The sequence below is a fragment of the Pithys albifrons genome, chromosome 1, assembly GCF_047495875.1.
Source record: "Pithys albifrons albifrons isolate INPA30051 chromosome 1, PitAlb_v1, whole genome shotgun sequence".
In the NCBI taxonomy this organism is placed as follows: Eukaryota; Metazoa; Chordata; class Aves; order Passeriformes; family Thamnophilidae; genus Pithys; species Pithys albifrons.
Genome location: NC_092458.1, coordinates 123380356 through 123395262, shown reverse-complemented (window position 1 = coordinate 123395262; position 14907 = coordinate 123380356). Strand labels below are relative to the sequence as shown.

Here is a 14907-nt window from a genome sequence, read left to right as displayed (position 1 = left end):
CACAGTACAGTATCATGTACCATGTGGGGGTGGGAAGCCCTAAACAATTGCTTTTGTCTTCTAGCAACAGTGACAGGTTTCTTGGTGCTATCTGACATGTTCACCTCCTAAAAAAAACCCCCATAGTCTATGACTGGCTTATCAGAGTGATGTGGGTATCAGTAAAACCCATCTGAAACTCTGGGGGCCAGCAAAGAAATTCCTACTAAACATAAAAATAGAATCAGAGGATCCTTTAGGTTGGAAAAGCCCTCCCAGCCCCTGGAGCCCACCCTGTGCCCAATGCCCACCTTGTCCCCCAGCCCAGAGCACTGAGTGCCATGTCTGGTAATTCCTTGGACACCTCCAAGGGTGGGGACTCCACCACCTCCCTGGGCAATTCCTTCCAATGCCTGACCACCCTCCCTATGAAGAAATTCCTCCTGATGTCCAATCTAAACCTCCCCTGGCACAGCTTGAGGCCGTTTCCTCTCATCCTGTGATCCTGTCCCTTGTTTCCTGGGAGAGGAGGTCAATCCCCACCTGGCTACAACCTCTTTTTTACAGCTAAATGCAGCATTTTCCACAAACTGACATCATGTTTCCGCCTTCCCCCTAAAAATTCCTGGGTTGTCAGTGGATTTTTTCTTGTCATCCCTCAGACTGGGACTATCCTCGAGAGGGGTCCATTGTAGGAACAGATCAATAGTAGCATCTCTTCTAGAGGAAGAGTTTGGGGTGAAAAGGCACTATTTTCTCACTGTGCAGCTCTGCAGGTCAGCATTCTGCATATTCAGAGATGTGTAATTTTAACCAAGGAAGTTCTTTCACTTGTAAATTCCAAAGTGAAGGATTAACTTTGGAGTGTACAGATGAATCACTTGGGAGCTCACCATGGGGATTTGAGATAACATGCTTTGTTTTTGTAGTTGGGGGCAGGATCTGGTCACCGAAATGGTGACCTGCCATAAATGACCATTATTGGTCCACTGAATATCATAGAATCACAGAATCATAGAATCGATTGGGTTGGAAAAGACCTCGGAGATCATCGAGTCCAACCCTTGGGCCAACTCCAGTCCCTTTACCAGATCATGGCACTCAGTGCCACGGCCAAGCTCAGCTGAAAAACCTCCAGGGATGGGGAATCCACCCCCTCTCCGGGCAGCCCATTCCAGTGCCTGATTACTCTCTCTGGAAAGAATTTTTTTCTGCTATCCAACTTCAATTTCCCCTGGCAGAGCTTGAGCCCATCGTGCCCCCTTGTCCTATTGCTGAGTGCCTGGGAGAAGAGACCAACCCCACCTGGCCACAACTTCCCTTCAGGCAGTTCCAGACAGTGCTGAGGTCACCTCTGAGCCTCCTCTTCTCCAGGCTGAACACCCCCAGCTCCCTCAGCCTCTCCCCACAGCACTTGTGCTCCAGTCCCTTCACCAGCCTTGTTGCTCTTCTCTGGACTCTCTCCAGCACCTCAATATCCTTTCTGAACTGAGGGGCCCAGAACAATTCACAATTAGAGATCAAAATTCATTGCCTACAGGACCTGATGTGGTGCAGAGTCTTCACTGTTTGAACATGGCTATTATTTTCCTGCTTTCTGATATTGCAGCTGATGTGGACTTTCCAAACAGAACTTCATGGGTAATACTTACATGGGACAAGATTTGTACTAATTCCTTGGAAGTCCCAGATAGGTTTTGCATCTATTTTTTGGGAAGGAAGACTTTTTTTCTCTGTATTCTGCTACCCCAGAGTTCTCCTATCACAATGAATTTCTAATGACAGGCCCTTTTGTTTCTAGAAAAGTTTCATCTGAGAAGAAAAAAGATGGTAATTTGGAAAACAGGCAAAGGAATGGTAGTGAAAATCTGGGATACCTTCCAGAGGAACTGTGGAACACAGAACAAAGCCCAGGTGAGTCCAAGCTGGTGAATCACATATTGTCAACTTGCTTCTCAACATGGGCATTTTGGACAACATGTCAAGCAATTACCTTGTGAGGTTTCACAATACTTGGTGAAGGATTTGTGCTTGCCCTGAACCTCTTCAGAACATTTTGGATTTCCTAGAGTAAGGTCCTTCAAAAATATTCAGAAAACATTAAAATTCTTTGCAGTTGAATTTAGATTCAGTCCCAGGTTTGTTCTTTTTTTATATTCCTTTGTTCTTCCAAGTGTCTTCTGGGGCTAGATGTGACTGGATTTCCACTCAACCATCAATTTAGGCAATATTTTGCAGTTGGTCTGTGAAAACAAAAGAAAATCCACCACTACCAACACAAAAAAGAAAAGAAAAGGGAAGAGAAGGAAAGTAAAAAGGTAGTTAGTGAACTATTATTTTACTGGTAAATGACTAAGACATAATAAATTCTTGTCCTTAAGCACAAAGACTTTTCAAAAGCAAATGTAAATCTCCACCAAATTGTTCCCTACCACTTGCACTTATAACCACATTATTATCAAAACATTTAATCAAACACTTAATGACATAAAATTATTGTGCAGAATCTATAATCCAGCCACACATCCTTTTCTCTCTAACTAATAAAAGGTGAAGGAATAAGTGCAGTGGAAAGATTTCCAGAGCATGTGGTATTGTAAAATGGAGCTGTTATGAAAAACAAAAAGGAAACTAAGTGAACTTGGATAAATTGATTCTACTGAGTCCTTCTATTGGCTTCTTTCATATTTATTTGTGTGCTGGATTGACCTTGGCTGGCCACCAAGTTGCTTTATCACTCCCTCCTTTCAGCAGGACAGGGGAAGAAAATAAGATGGAAAATCCTGGGGGTGAAGAGGAGGAGGGGAAGATCCCTCACCAATTCCTGTCCCAGGCAAAGAAGATTCCATTTCTAGAGGATTCATTTTTTTTTTGCAAATAAGGAACAGTAGGATAGTGAAAGACGCATCTACTCAATCCCCACTTCTTCCAAGGCTCAACTTCCCTCCTAGCTCATCTGGCTCCTCCCCACAGACATGGCAGGGAGATGAGGGGACAGGGAATTGGGGCTGTGGTCACTCCATAACACATCATTTCTGTCCTTTCCCATGCTCCAGTGTGGATCTTCCCACAAGGCACAATCCTTCACAAACTTCTGCCATGAGGGTCCATCCTTCAAGAAATGGAGTGTTCCAAGTGGATGCCTTGTTGGGTCACAGTTCCTGCCCCAAAACCTGCTCCTGCATGGGCTCCTCTCCTGAATAACAGTAATTTTGTATGTCCTTGTTACAGGAATTGCCTCCCTTCCCCCAATGTCTTCCAAGTTCTCTGATCCTGAGGACTATTCCTACATCAGTGCAGTGCCAAAGGTAATTGCAATGCCCTGAATATCTTGACCTTTCTTTTTCACATGGTGTGAATTGTGCTACAACCAAACACAGATTTGGAGGGGAAGTAGGACAGTTAGAAGTCAGTTACAGCTGGAATTGGGTCAGTGGAATGTCCCTTCAGCATTCCTGAATGTTTGAATTGTAAGGATAAAATCTGGGTTAGGCTCAGATTTAGATTGAACTGGGGGAGGAGGGAATGGGGTGGGGGCCTGAAGAGAGGTGAGAGAGAAACCCTCCTCTGATATTTGCAAGACATGTTTAATAAAGCTTTTGCCACATCTGTTCCCCTCTGCTCCATCTTCCTCCCACCTCCCAGGCTAAAGTCAGGAACCAACAGACTTCCCCTCATTAAATATCTCGAGCTGGAAGGGACCCACAAGGGTCACTGGGTTGATCTCCCTGCTCCTCACAGGACTGTCTAAAACTAAACCAATGTGACTAAACCCATCACCCAGACCCTCCCTGAGCTCTGACAGGAGTCCAGGCAGTGTCAGCTCTTCTCTTTCCATTGTTTTTCATGCCTTTCCTCCTCCAAATGCCAGCCAGGCTTTCCTGCTGGCCCCCAGGATGGGCAGCCCTGACTGGGACAGACTTCCCATGAGTAAATCCAGGTGCCTGACTGTCATTCCTGGGATTAAAAGGTCTCTCTTCACAAACCCACGAATTACCATTGATTGATTGATTGATTGATTGATTGATTGATTTTCCCAGCCTCTCCAGACAGAGCAACTCCAGCTTGGCTTTTGGGAAATTACCTCTTTGTGAATTTAAAAACAATTATAATGTGGGGGTTTCCTTTGTTTGGGGCAGGTAATAATTCTGGACAGAATTATATATGTATCTGTATGTATCTGTATATATGTGTGTGTGTTTACATATATATTTTTATATATTTTTTTTATATTTGTATATATATTTATATATATATTTATAAATATTTAGATTTAGATTTATATTTATATGTGTGTGGATAGATATAGCTATAGCTATAGATATAGATATATAGATATATAGATATAGATATAGATATAGATATAGATATAGATATAGATATAGATAAGCTGTTATATAGGTGTCTTCACCAAGGAGGTCTCTGCAGTGTTTTTGTTGTTCTCCCAATCTGCCACACTGGAGGAGATGTGGATATCAGATGTAGGTACTCCTTGAGGTTCTTTTGCAAACAAAATCCAGTGTAGACATAGTAAATAAATGAGCCCTTTTTTTTTAAATCATTTCTTGACTGTATTTTCCAGTTCAATCAGGAACTTTACACTGATCTTGGAGACCTTTGATATCTCAGCAGTAAATGCTGGCAGGGAAAGCCCCCAGGTAACACCCAGTCCCCTGAGAGCTTTACCCCCTTTCCACATGGTTAACATGTGAAAAAGTTGAGCTCAGAGTTTATTCCTCTCCTTGTTCCATTCTCAGAGGCCTCTGTTCTGAAGGATGGTGCTGGGCTCTCTTCTGGCACACCAGCAACATGGATCCTAATTTATGCCACATATTTTTAAAACACTTTTTAGCACCTCCATGATGGTTTTTGCCAATAATCTCTTGGAAAAGTGGCAGTGATGTGGTACTGAGTTCACTTCTCAACACAGCCATAACTCATTTATTTTTGAAGAGCTGCTTCAACATGTACAATGCAGAAATCTGCTGTGGGATGACATTGCATATAAATCATAGCAGAGTGTGTCTAGTTCTCTTTGGCACGCAATGAATTTTAGGAAGTACTCAATCAATGAATAAAACAATGATCCAAATAATAACAGTAAAAATAATAGCAATGACACTGCTGTGTTTGTGCTTGGTAATTATGATGTTTGACATTAATTACTTGTCAAACAAAACACTGTAGAAGCAAAGCTGAAAAGCATGTACTGAACAGTTGAGGGTTCAGTGGGGATCTACAACCCTGAGCAACAGTTTCAGACAGTGTTTGAAATGTTTATGGACAGGATTATAAAGCACTGGCTGTGCTTCCATGCACAAGGCATGTGGCACAATGTGGTCTGCTCTGAGAACCCAAAGAGCTTGTGCTGAGGACCCTGAATCCTCCCTGCACACATTTCAGGGCAGAATATTAACCTTGGGTACATGGTCTGGGGGTGAATGTGGTGGTGCTGCTTTGATGATGGAACTGGATGACTTTGAAGGTCTCTGCCAGCCTTGATGGTTCTGGGATTCAGGGATTCAGTGTCTGTAACCATTTCCCAGTGATTGGGTGATGACTGTTGATGGTTGATGTTGAACTGGGGGGTCATTAAGCCATTTGGTGTCATCTAAAAGGCATCAAATTTGGGTGCTCCACTGGGAGAATGATGGAGTAGTGAGTGGGGACCATCAGGAGACTGGTTCAGTCCTGCTTCAAACTGAAACATGAATGGAGGTGCAGCCCTGCAGTTCAACCTCTAGGTCAGATGTGGTCCCAGTGGCCAGGAAAACATTGAAATCCATCACAGACACACAGCACAAAATTGGACTGTTTATATTTTTTAAACCAATCATCCCTGGACAATATAAAAAGCCTGTTACAGTGTCTTCTACCTGCATCAATAACTGCCCACATATTTTTGAAAATTGCCAGGAGATCATCCAGAGGTGAAAATGATTTATAAGTAGTTTCCATTTGTTAGGGGAATATTTAGAACCTAAAAATGGCTTGGTGAAAACAAACTATTTCTCAGTTTGGACAGGGCTTTTTAGCATATTGTTTTGTCCCCATCTTGTACATGCAGGAGCTGATAAAGGCTGCTGAAAGTTTACCTTAAATTGTGGATTTGCAGTCCATGATTTGAATTTATGACATTATATGCAAACACACAGTAAAACATTTCCCAGACAAAAAGTGGTTTTCTTTTACATTCACAGCCTTCCCTGTTAACTGCATAATAGAGATTTCCTGACAAAAATACTGGGTGTATTCTAATAAAGTTCAATCACCACTGATACCAGTATATTGCCTGATAAACACTGCAGTGCTCTTTCATTGTATTTCTTGTCAAGGGAGAAATCAGGTGGTAACTCATTTAGCTGTTTAATGGTTAGTGCTGAATCAAACAATTTCTTCAGAAACCACGTGTCTTCCTGCCACTGCATCTTCTGAGCCCAGCCAAGTTGTGTTTCTCAGTTGGCTTTCCCTGCCTGAATACTGGAAACATTCCCAAAGATTTTTCATCCTTATTCTTCAGGACTTTTTAATGAGAAATAGGGGGTTAAAAAAAAAAAGGGGGGAGAGAAGTTGTTCTGAGAATTTTTTCCATAGTGAAGGAGGTCATGAAGGGTTGGACTCAAACAAATTGCTTCTCCCTGGATAATCAAGAAAAATGAGTAAAAGTGTTTGCAGTGCCTCTTTGGAAGTCAAGAAGAAGGAGGGAGAGTCCAAATCCTCCCTGAGGAGCAGGGAGTCCATCTGCTGATGGAAAGAGTCACAGAGATTGAAGACTTAAAGCCTCATCTATTCCTCTCTCTATGAGGGTATTTGCTTCAAATTTGATCCCTTCTGTTCTATGTGTAAAAAAAAAATCACAATTTTAAACAATTTGGGAGAGTAAATGGGACTTCATATCACAGGTTTTGTTTCCTCAGAATTCCTTGCCCATGGAGCCAACCAGGTACAAAGAATGAAATGCCTGGAATGTGTCATTGTAAAGAGTGGCAACAGAAAATCACTTAGGTCAGCTGTTGGCCATTCAAACTCTTTGAATCAGAAACTAAAGCAAAATGTCCACAGAAGATAAATGTTTCCCAGTAATTGCACTGATCAATTCACAACATGAACAAAAGATTTGGCAAATCATCTTAAGGAAAAGTGATACCTCAGCAAAGAAGAAGGAAGGGAAATAAAAGGTGTGGGAGACATTTAAAAAATGATGAATAACGAAGTAAATTATTGAGCTGAGGAAAAGAATGACCAACTGCTGGAAGAAGAGGCCAGAGCATCAGTCAGGGGTGCTGGAAGGTCTTCACTCTGATTACATTAGCTGAGGAAAGGTCAGACTGAGAGTAGAGTTGCAGGTTTCTGTTTAATTGCATATGTAGTTGCTGTCAGTGATCATAGAATGACTTGGATTGGAAAGGACCTTAAAGATCATCCAGTTCCAACCCCCTGCCATGGGCAGGGACACCTTCCACCAGCCCAGCTTGCTCCAAGCCCTGTCCAACCTGGCCTTGGACACTTCCAGGGATGGGGCAGACACAGCTTCTCTGGGCAACCTGTGCCAGGGCCCAGGGAAGGATTTCTTCCCAATATCCCATCTAACTCCTCTCTTTGAGTTTGGAACCATTCCCCCTTGTCCTGTCACTCCATGTTTTTGTTAATCTCTCTCCTTTCTTGTAGGCTCCCTTCAGATCTTGAAAAGCCACAATTAGGTGATCCCTAAGCCTTCTCTTCTCCAGGCTGAGTGGTCCTTGCTCCCAGCACTGGGGCTGAGCTGCAGCCCAAATGGGTGCTGGGACACAGATCCCGTCCCAGAGGATGTCCCTCATTCCCTGACCATTGCACAATGGTCCTCCCAAAGCCAAGTGCAGTGAGGGGGATCCCTTACCTTGGCTTTAGCAGATTTTGGGGGAGTCCCACAGGCAGTTTAGTCTGAGCAAGGGCCATGGGGCCAGTTCTGCCAGGTCCTGAGTGCCACCTCGAGCTGCTCCGTGTTTCAAACTCCCACAGAAGGAGCTTGCAGGATTGGACAATCTCCTAGACAAGCTTCATAATAGTCCATTTAATCTGCCATAAATGTCTCTGTGATAAATCAGAAGACCATTCTGTAAAAGGGAGTGAGTGCTCATTTATAGTGGATCGGATTCCTCCCTGGTGTAACCCAGCTGGTTTCAGAGGCTTCCACTTGCCCCCCCAGCCACACTCCCCCTCTCCAATCCAGGGTGAGTCATGGCTGTGTTAATGAGGAAGGATCCATTTTTCTTCTTAACTACTCTCAAAGACACTCTATAAACTGGAAATATTATTTAGTTGTGGTTGTGGTTTTATACTGGGAAGGAAGTGAAAGTGAATGATGAATCGTAGCTCCATTTATTGCACTGTGTAGAACTGCTCTGACTCTGAGGATGGTTTGAAAAGAAAAATCAAGCTATCAAAATTGAATTAAAAGGTCAATAAATAGAAATATAAACCAATGAAAGCAAATAATTTTACCCCTACTGATGAAATGTACTACAGAGCATGTCAGGTTGTGATATCCACTGGTTAGCATATCTTGATTAAGAGAGTAATAAATATTGATGATACAGATATAGGGATGGCAGGTGCAGTTTACAATGTAATTTTCCCAAATGTCTGTGGAAGAAGGGGAGGAGTGAAGGTATATGGGTGGGATTAACCCATGAAGAAACAAGGAGGAATTTCCAGGTTGTATATCAAGGGAAATGTGCTGAGTGCACAAAAAGTTGACAGGATGAAACTGGTTTTCTATTGGAAGTAATAATGTCTCCAAATTATTTCATCCAGAACTTTTGGGGGGGTGTTTTCCTGGAAATGAAGTGAATTTGGCCTGAAAATGAAAAACTGAGGGCAGGGAGGGGAATTAACCTTGAGAAGCAGAAAGCTGTGCCTCCCTGATATTTTGTTCTTACAGTTAGCCAAGTGTGTGATGCTTCTGGAACATTTGGAAGAACTCCTACCACATTAATTTCAGCAATTTGTTCTAATGCAGTTCAACTTGGATTTTTTTGCCTGGCTAATATCAAGCTTTCAGTTTATCCCACCCTTCCACAGCCTCAGTGTCTGTGGAGCTGCCACCTGTGAAATCAGTGTCAAGACCAGAGTCCTGGTTTATAATGCCAAAAGTGTGTTCATCATTCATGTCCCCAGTGCCACATGGGTTGCAGAAATGACAAGCATCCTTATAATATCTGAAATCCTTCTTTCATTGACTGGAGATCAGTATTCAAAGCATCACTGAAGGATTCAACCCTGAAACCAGCTGATACACACTCAGTTTGTCTTCTGATTCATCCTTGTGTTGCCAGTTCTGTTTCAGTCTGGCTGAAGAGCTGGAAGAGAAAAAAAGATTTGGGCATCCATTTCTCCAGCCAAACCAATAAACCATGCAAAGCTTTCCCCAGGATAATAATCCCTTTATAATAATCACTATAAAAACTCCTCCAGGGCAGATACAAGTCAACAGGCAGGCTTTGAAACACATGACTGTCAAAGATCCAGGTTAACTAGATGCCAGGCTGACAGGACAAAGAGATTTGAATCTATCTCAAAGCAATGCTGATGTTTTGCATCCTCCCTGATAGAGGAGACCACCTTAGGAACTCACTCCTGCAATGTTGGGCTGTGCAGAGAACCACTAGAGATGTCTTTTTCCCCTTCAATCTGTAGGATATACTGAATTATGGTGCCATTTTTTTTCTCACTCAGGGGCTGACAGGACTAAGTAGAATTATTCTAAAGAAGAAACAACTTTGAAACTGAAACCAAGCAGAGGCTCAAGCAGCTGTAGCAGATCAAGGTGTAAATATGAACTGGTTGTTGTGGTCCTACTCCTCTGCATTATGTATTTGTAGTGTGTTCTATGAGCTCTTTCACAGCACCAGAGAGTGAGTTTTGGGTCAGTGCCCAGCAGCCTCCAGGTCAGTGAAGGTATTTCCTGTGAGCTGCAGCCTCAGTGAGGCTTTGCTGCTTCAGAGAAAGCTCTGCAGAAAATGGGCCAACACACAGCATGAGTTGATTGAAATTCATGCAATTATTCATTAATTGCCATCAGAGCACAGTAAGAGTGAAAGAGAAGTAACCCAGGGCATTGGCTCTAAAGGAAATAACTGTGGAAGATGCAGCAGGGCAGAGGTGAAACGTTACAGGCACCGTCCCCACCCCTGGAGCAAATTCCCTGCTTGGTTCCTCCTTTGGTGCTGAGGAGAAGTGCATGACCAGGCAGGGGCTGGATGGCTCATCTTGCTAATGAGACTTTTTTTAAAAAAAGAGGTGTTTTGGGGTTACATTTTCACCAGTGCTGTCCTAGGGCAGCTGAGATCCAGCTGGTGAACATCCTCTGGCTCTGCTGTTCAAATCATATGGAAACAAATCACAGAGTGGATTGGGTTGGAAGGGACCTCACAGACTTTTCAGTTCCAACCCCCTGCAATGGGCAGGGACACCTCCCACTAAATCAGGTTGATGAGAGTCCTGTCCAGCCTGGCCTTGGACACTTCCAGGGATGGGGCAGCCACAGCTGCTCTGCCCAACCTGTGCCAGGACCTGCCCCCCCTCACAGGGAAGGATTTCTTCCCAATATCCCATCTAACCCTACTCTCTGTCAGTTTGATGCTGTTTCCCCTTGTCCTGTCACTCCAGGCCCTTGGAAATAGTTTCTCTCCATCTTTCTTGTGGCTCCTTCAGGTCCTGGAAGGCCACACTGAGGTCCCCCCAAAGCTTCTCTTCTCCAGGCTGGCCAATCCCAGCTGTGCCAGCCTTTCCTCCCAGCAGAGCTGCTCCATCCTCTGCCCATCCTGGGGCCTCCTCTGGCCTCTCCAGCAGCTCCATGTCCTTCCTGTGCTGCCCCCAGGGCTGGAGCAGCTCTGCAGGTGGGTCTCACCTGAGGGGGCAGAGGGGCAGAATCCCCCCTGCCCTAAATCCCTGTAGCATTGCCTGTTAATGGCCTCAAACTGCCCCTTTCCACAGCACTGCTCAGTGAACTTTCTGATTAATGTCTTGTTTTGCTTTAGTGAATCTGGGTGCAATACAGTGGTTTTGGGCAAGAGGTTCTGAGAAATATTCCCACCCCAGTATCCCACATAGGATTCAAAGAATTACTTATATCAGGAAGTTTTAGACACAGTGTGCAGTTGGACCCCCTCTGAAACCTTGTGGTTACTCAGAATGCTACTAGTTCAGTTTCCTTTATACTCACAATCCACAATATCTGGCAGTATTTGCTTTCTGCAAACATAACACTTGCCTTCACCTTTTTTCAGTCTTTTTTTTTTCCCATTCTATTTGTGAATTTGTTACTTTGGAGGGAGCAGTAGTAGAGAGCATCTCCAAACCTCTGTCCTAGTGAGAAAGCCTGTCATAACAGAGCTGTAATTGAACAATCAGGAAATGCCAAGGAGCTGTTCTGCCAGAAATGGAGCAAATCTCATCACATATTAATCTCCAGGGTAACACAGAGAAGAGGAAAGTTCTGATGTGCTCTACAAATGAGCAAGTGATGCCCCTGCTCAGCACCAGTCTGGGCTGAACTGCAAGGAATGAAGTGCAGGAGAGAGATCTTGGAAAGGTCTCCTGAGCAGAGCCAGGCAATCCTGTTACTTCCCAGAGCACCTCTCCTCTCTGCAAAAATAAACAGCAAAGGAGGGTAAATTTAGAAAACAGCAGCATGTTCTAGCAACAAAAGGGATGGGAGGGGAGGAGAAAAAGAGTTGTGTTTAAAACAGAAGGCAGCTGCCTTGTGACATGTTTCTAGGATGGTTATATTTATCCCACAGTTTTCCTTGAGGTGCTGGGACTCATTAAATACCACAGACATGTTGTCCACATTTGTTATCTAACATTTTCCTGTATGGCCTATTCAATAATGTATATGTACCAAATGCATTATTGAAGACATTTAACACTGGAAGAATACCAAGGCAATAACAGACTGTACAGGATTAATGCTCCAGAAAAAAAAAAAGCCACAAGAAGATTGGTCAGTAGTTAAAAAAATCATGTTTGGTTTGATAAAAGATTTCACTGGGAAAAACAGTGAAATTTCCATTAATTTCCAAGGGCTTGAGACCAGGTGAGGAACTGCAGAGAAGAGCAGCCAGAAGGCAGCATCTGTTTGGAGTCAGATGAAACCAACACTGGGGCTGGACACAGCAAATCATTCAACTGCAGTGTCAGGAAACTATGTGAAAATACATGGTATATAATTCTGGAAGAAATTTTCATTCCTTAGAGCTACTTCATAATTATCTATGTGAGATCTCACTGCTACATTTAAATATCCAAAGTGGATGGTGCATTTGAGGATGGATTTTTCCTTGTTTTTTTTTTTTCTTTGCCATGTTATTTTGTAAAAGCACAGAAGTAATTAGGACTGGAAATGCACTGCACTGGTTTCAAATAAGGACAGGCTTTGCAAAGCTGCTGAACATTTGCCCTGCACTGATCCCACTGGGGTCAGCCTGGAAACAGTGGAAGCAAAACCCTGCCAGCCATGGGAAGGTTAAAAAAAGCCTGCCTTGAATAAACACAGAAGTTGGGAGGGATCTTTCAGGCACATGAAATGCTGATGTGCTCATTGCTGCAGTTTCTAAGGGATTTTGGAAAGCAATGCTCAGATTTATCTGTTACCAGGTATTTTCTTTAGGAGAACCAGAGGAGAAATGCCCAATATTGTGTTTTAATTTAAAGAACACAGAGTGCAGAGGCCACAAGAAGTTCTCAGATAGCACAAGATCAGTTAATGAATTCCCAGAACTGCCATGTGAAGCTTTTGTTTCGTTCTGCTGCTCACCCTTTCCTTTGTATTTAGATTTTGAGTGGGTTGCTGCTGCTGGATCTCATTTTGGGGTGAGGGTTTGGCAGGTAACCTCCTGAGAACCCTTGTGGCACTGCTTTTCTAGGATTTCTTTGAGTTCTCTGACTGCTTTTGCTCTCCCATAGGTGCAGCCTCAAAGACATTCTGATTATCAAATCAGACCAAAGAAAATCAGGAACGTGACCCTTGTGTAGGGTGAACTTCTCCAGGATATTTTTCCATCAGCTGCATTTCTGCAATAGAGAAAGGTTAAAACCAGTTGGCTCAGTTCAAGCTATAATTTATTTTTCTTATTTTTCCCCTCATGTAATGAAATAAAACCACAACCTTTATAAAGTATATTATATCTCAGCAAAATAATGAACATAAATGGGCAGTCTGAGCTACAGAGACAAGGAATTTGATGGGGCTGTACAAGAGGAAGAGTCTGTGCTTTGGGACCCAAGGGAACAGCAAAACCCCTGTCAGACAGAAATCTTCTGTTACAGCAAGACCAAGGACTGGAACTGCAAGACATTTATTAGTTCAGAAGAACTGTTAATAATAATAATAATAATGGTTAATACAATATCAACTGCTTCTTAATGTACTTCATGGACAGCTGATCATCTTGAGCTTATGGATCAACATTTTTCAATTCTTGTTCTGTAACAAAATCAAGGGAAGTTTTCAGGAGGACTGTTTCAAGATGTCTAACCAAACTACCTTGGGATCATAAATCAATTTGTTCCATGTCAATAACTTATTTTTGGAAAACATATTTGCCTTAAATCTAATGTTCCATTTTGAAATAAAACCTGATCAGCCATGTGCCAAAAAAAAATTCCATTTTTAAAATGAAATTTAAGCTGGCAAATGTAGATTTGAAACCTCTGACTTTGAAGAGTTGTTGCTTGAATATTTTATGTCTGTGTTCTACTTGTGGGCTGGGTTTGCACCAAATGACTTGTTGCACAGCAATGATGGTATTCATATTATACAGTATTTTTTCCTCAGGGACAGAGGTGATAAGGACCACAGGACATGCACTTTAGCAAGGCAATGTCTCAGCAGATCAGATCCAGCACATGGACCCTGGATGTGCCTTCCCAACCTAAAAATTGTGATTTCTAGCAGAAGTGTTTTGCCTGAAATTTTGTATTTCATAATAAAAAGTTCAAGCTTGCAATTTTTTTTTTTTAACAAAAAGGCAAACTTCTTCCAGAAAAACAAGTTATTTTCAGTGTACTCATCTCTCTACCCACTCAAAGAATTCTGAATTATTCAGTGTGTGGCACGTTAATCTTTGGTACAAACCAATGCAGGTGCTCTGTGAGTGATGAAAGAAGCCACTGCTTCAAATCACTTCCAGTGACAATCTGTGCAACAAAACTAAGAATTCTGAAACCTGATCTCAGGGAAAAGGGGCTGCTTTGCATGTTTAGCAGTTGGCATCTCGTTAGCTCGTGGCAGATTTTGTGCTGCCAGTGGCATTTTCAGCCAGTCTGGCAGAACTGCCACGTGCTACTGTACACAAAGCTTGTTGGCAGGTCTGACCAGCCACATCCTCTCTGTCCTGCTTGGCTAAGGAGGAGCTTGGAAATGCCTTCTGTGGAAGAAGCAATTTATGTTGTGGCATATCTTGAGATTTGCCTCAAAAATATCCTGATTTTCCTTGAAATGAACATGCATGGGGAGAAACATGTGCCTTCCTCTGACAAAAGGATTCCTATTGCTGACAGTCAGTTACTGCTGTAGCTTAATGACACCTAAACACAAACAAAAATCCACTTGATTAGAGGAATGTGCATTGCATGAGAGAGAGGTGGGCTCAGAGTAACACCAGCCTGTGATTTGGGGATAAACCCCAGAGAATTTTGGCTTTCTGTGCATATCCATGGTTAGCAACACCTCCTGGTTGTCAGAGAGCTCTGAAACCTGCATGGAGACAGCAGAAAATGTTGATTCATTAGAATTTATTTTGCAAAGGTAACAAACTATATTGGTTTTTTTTTCCTTGAAGCCCTTGATCTCAAGCTTAGCTTCGATGTCATAGTAAAGCAGCCAAGCTAGAACTGAAGAAAACCTTTCCTCCACTTAATCCACATCCTTCCACATGACTCAAACAC

General features: G+C 42.8%; 1 protein-coding gene across 2 annotated transcripts in view; it reads left to right on the top strand.

Annotated features, from left to right (window-relative positions):
* The window catches only part of IGSF5 (immunoglobulin superfamily member 5), a 30791-nt gene extending 17132 nt beyond the window's left edge, over positions 1-13659 (top strand). For both annotated transcript variants that reach the window (XM_071573707.1, XM_071573696.1), the window contains exons 7-9: positions 1781-1893; positions 3211-3287; positions 12925-13659. In XM_071573707.1, the coding sequence (XP_071429808.1) occupies positions 1781-1893; positions 3211-3287; positions 12925-12993 (259 nt within the window). In that variant the 3' untranslated portion in view covers positions 12994-13659. The remainder of the gene's footprint in view (positions 1-1780; positions 1894-3210; positions 3288-12924) is intronic.
* The last annotated feature ends 1248 nt before the right edge of the window (positions 13660-14907 follow it).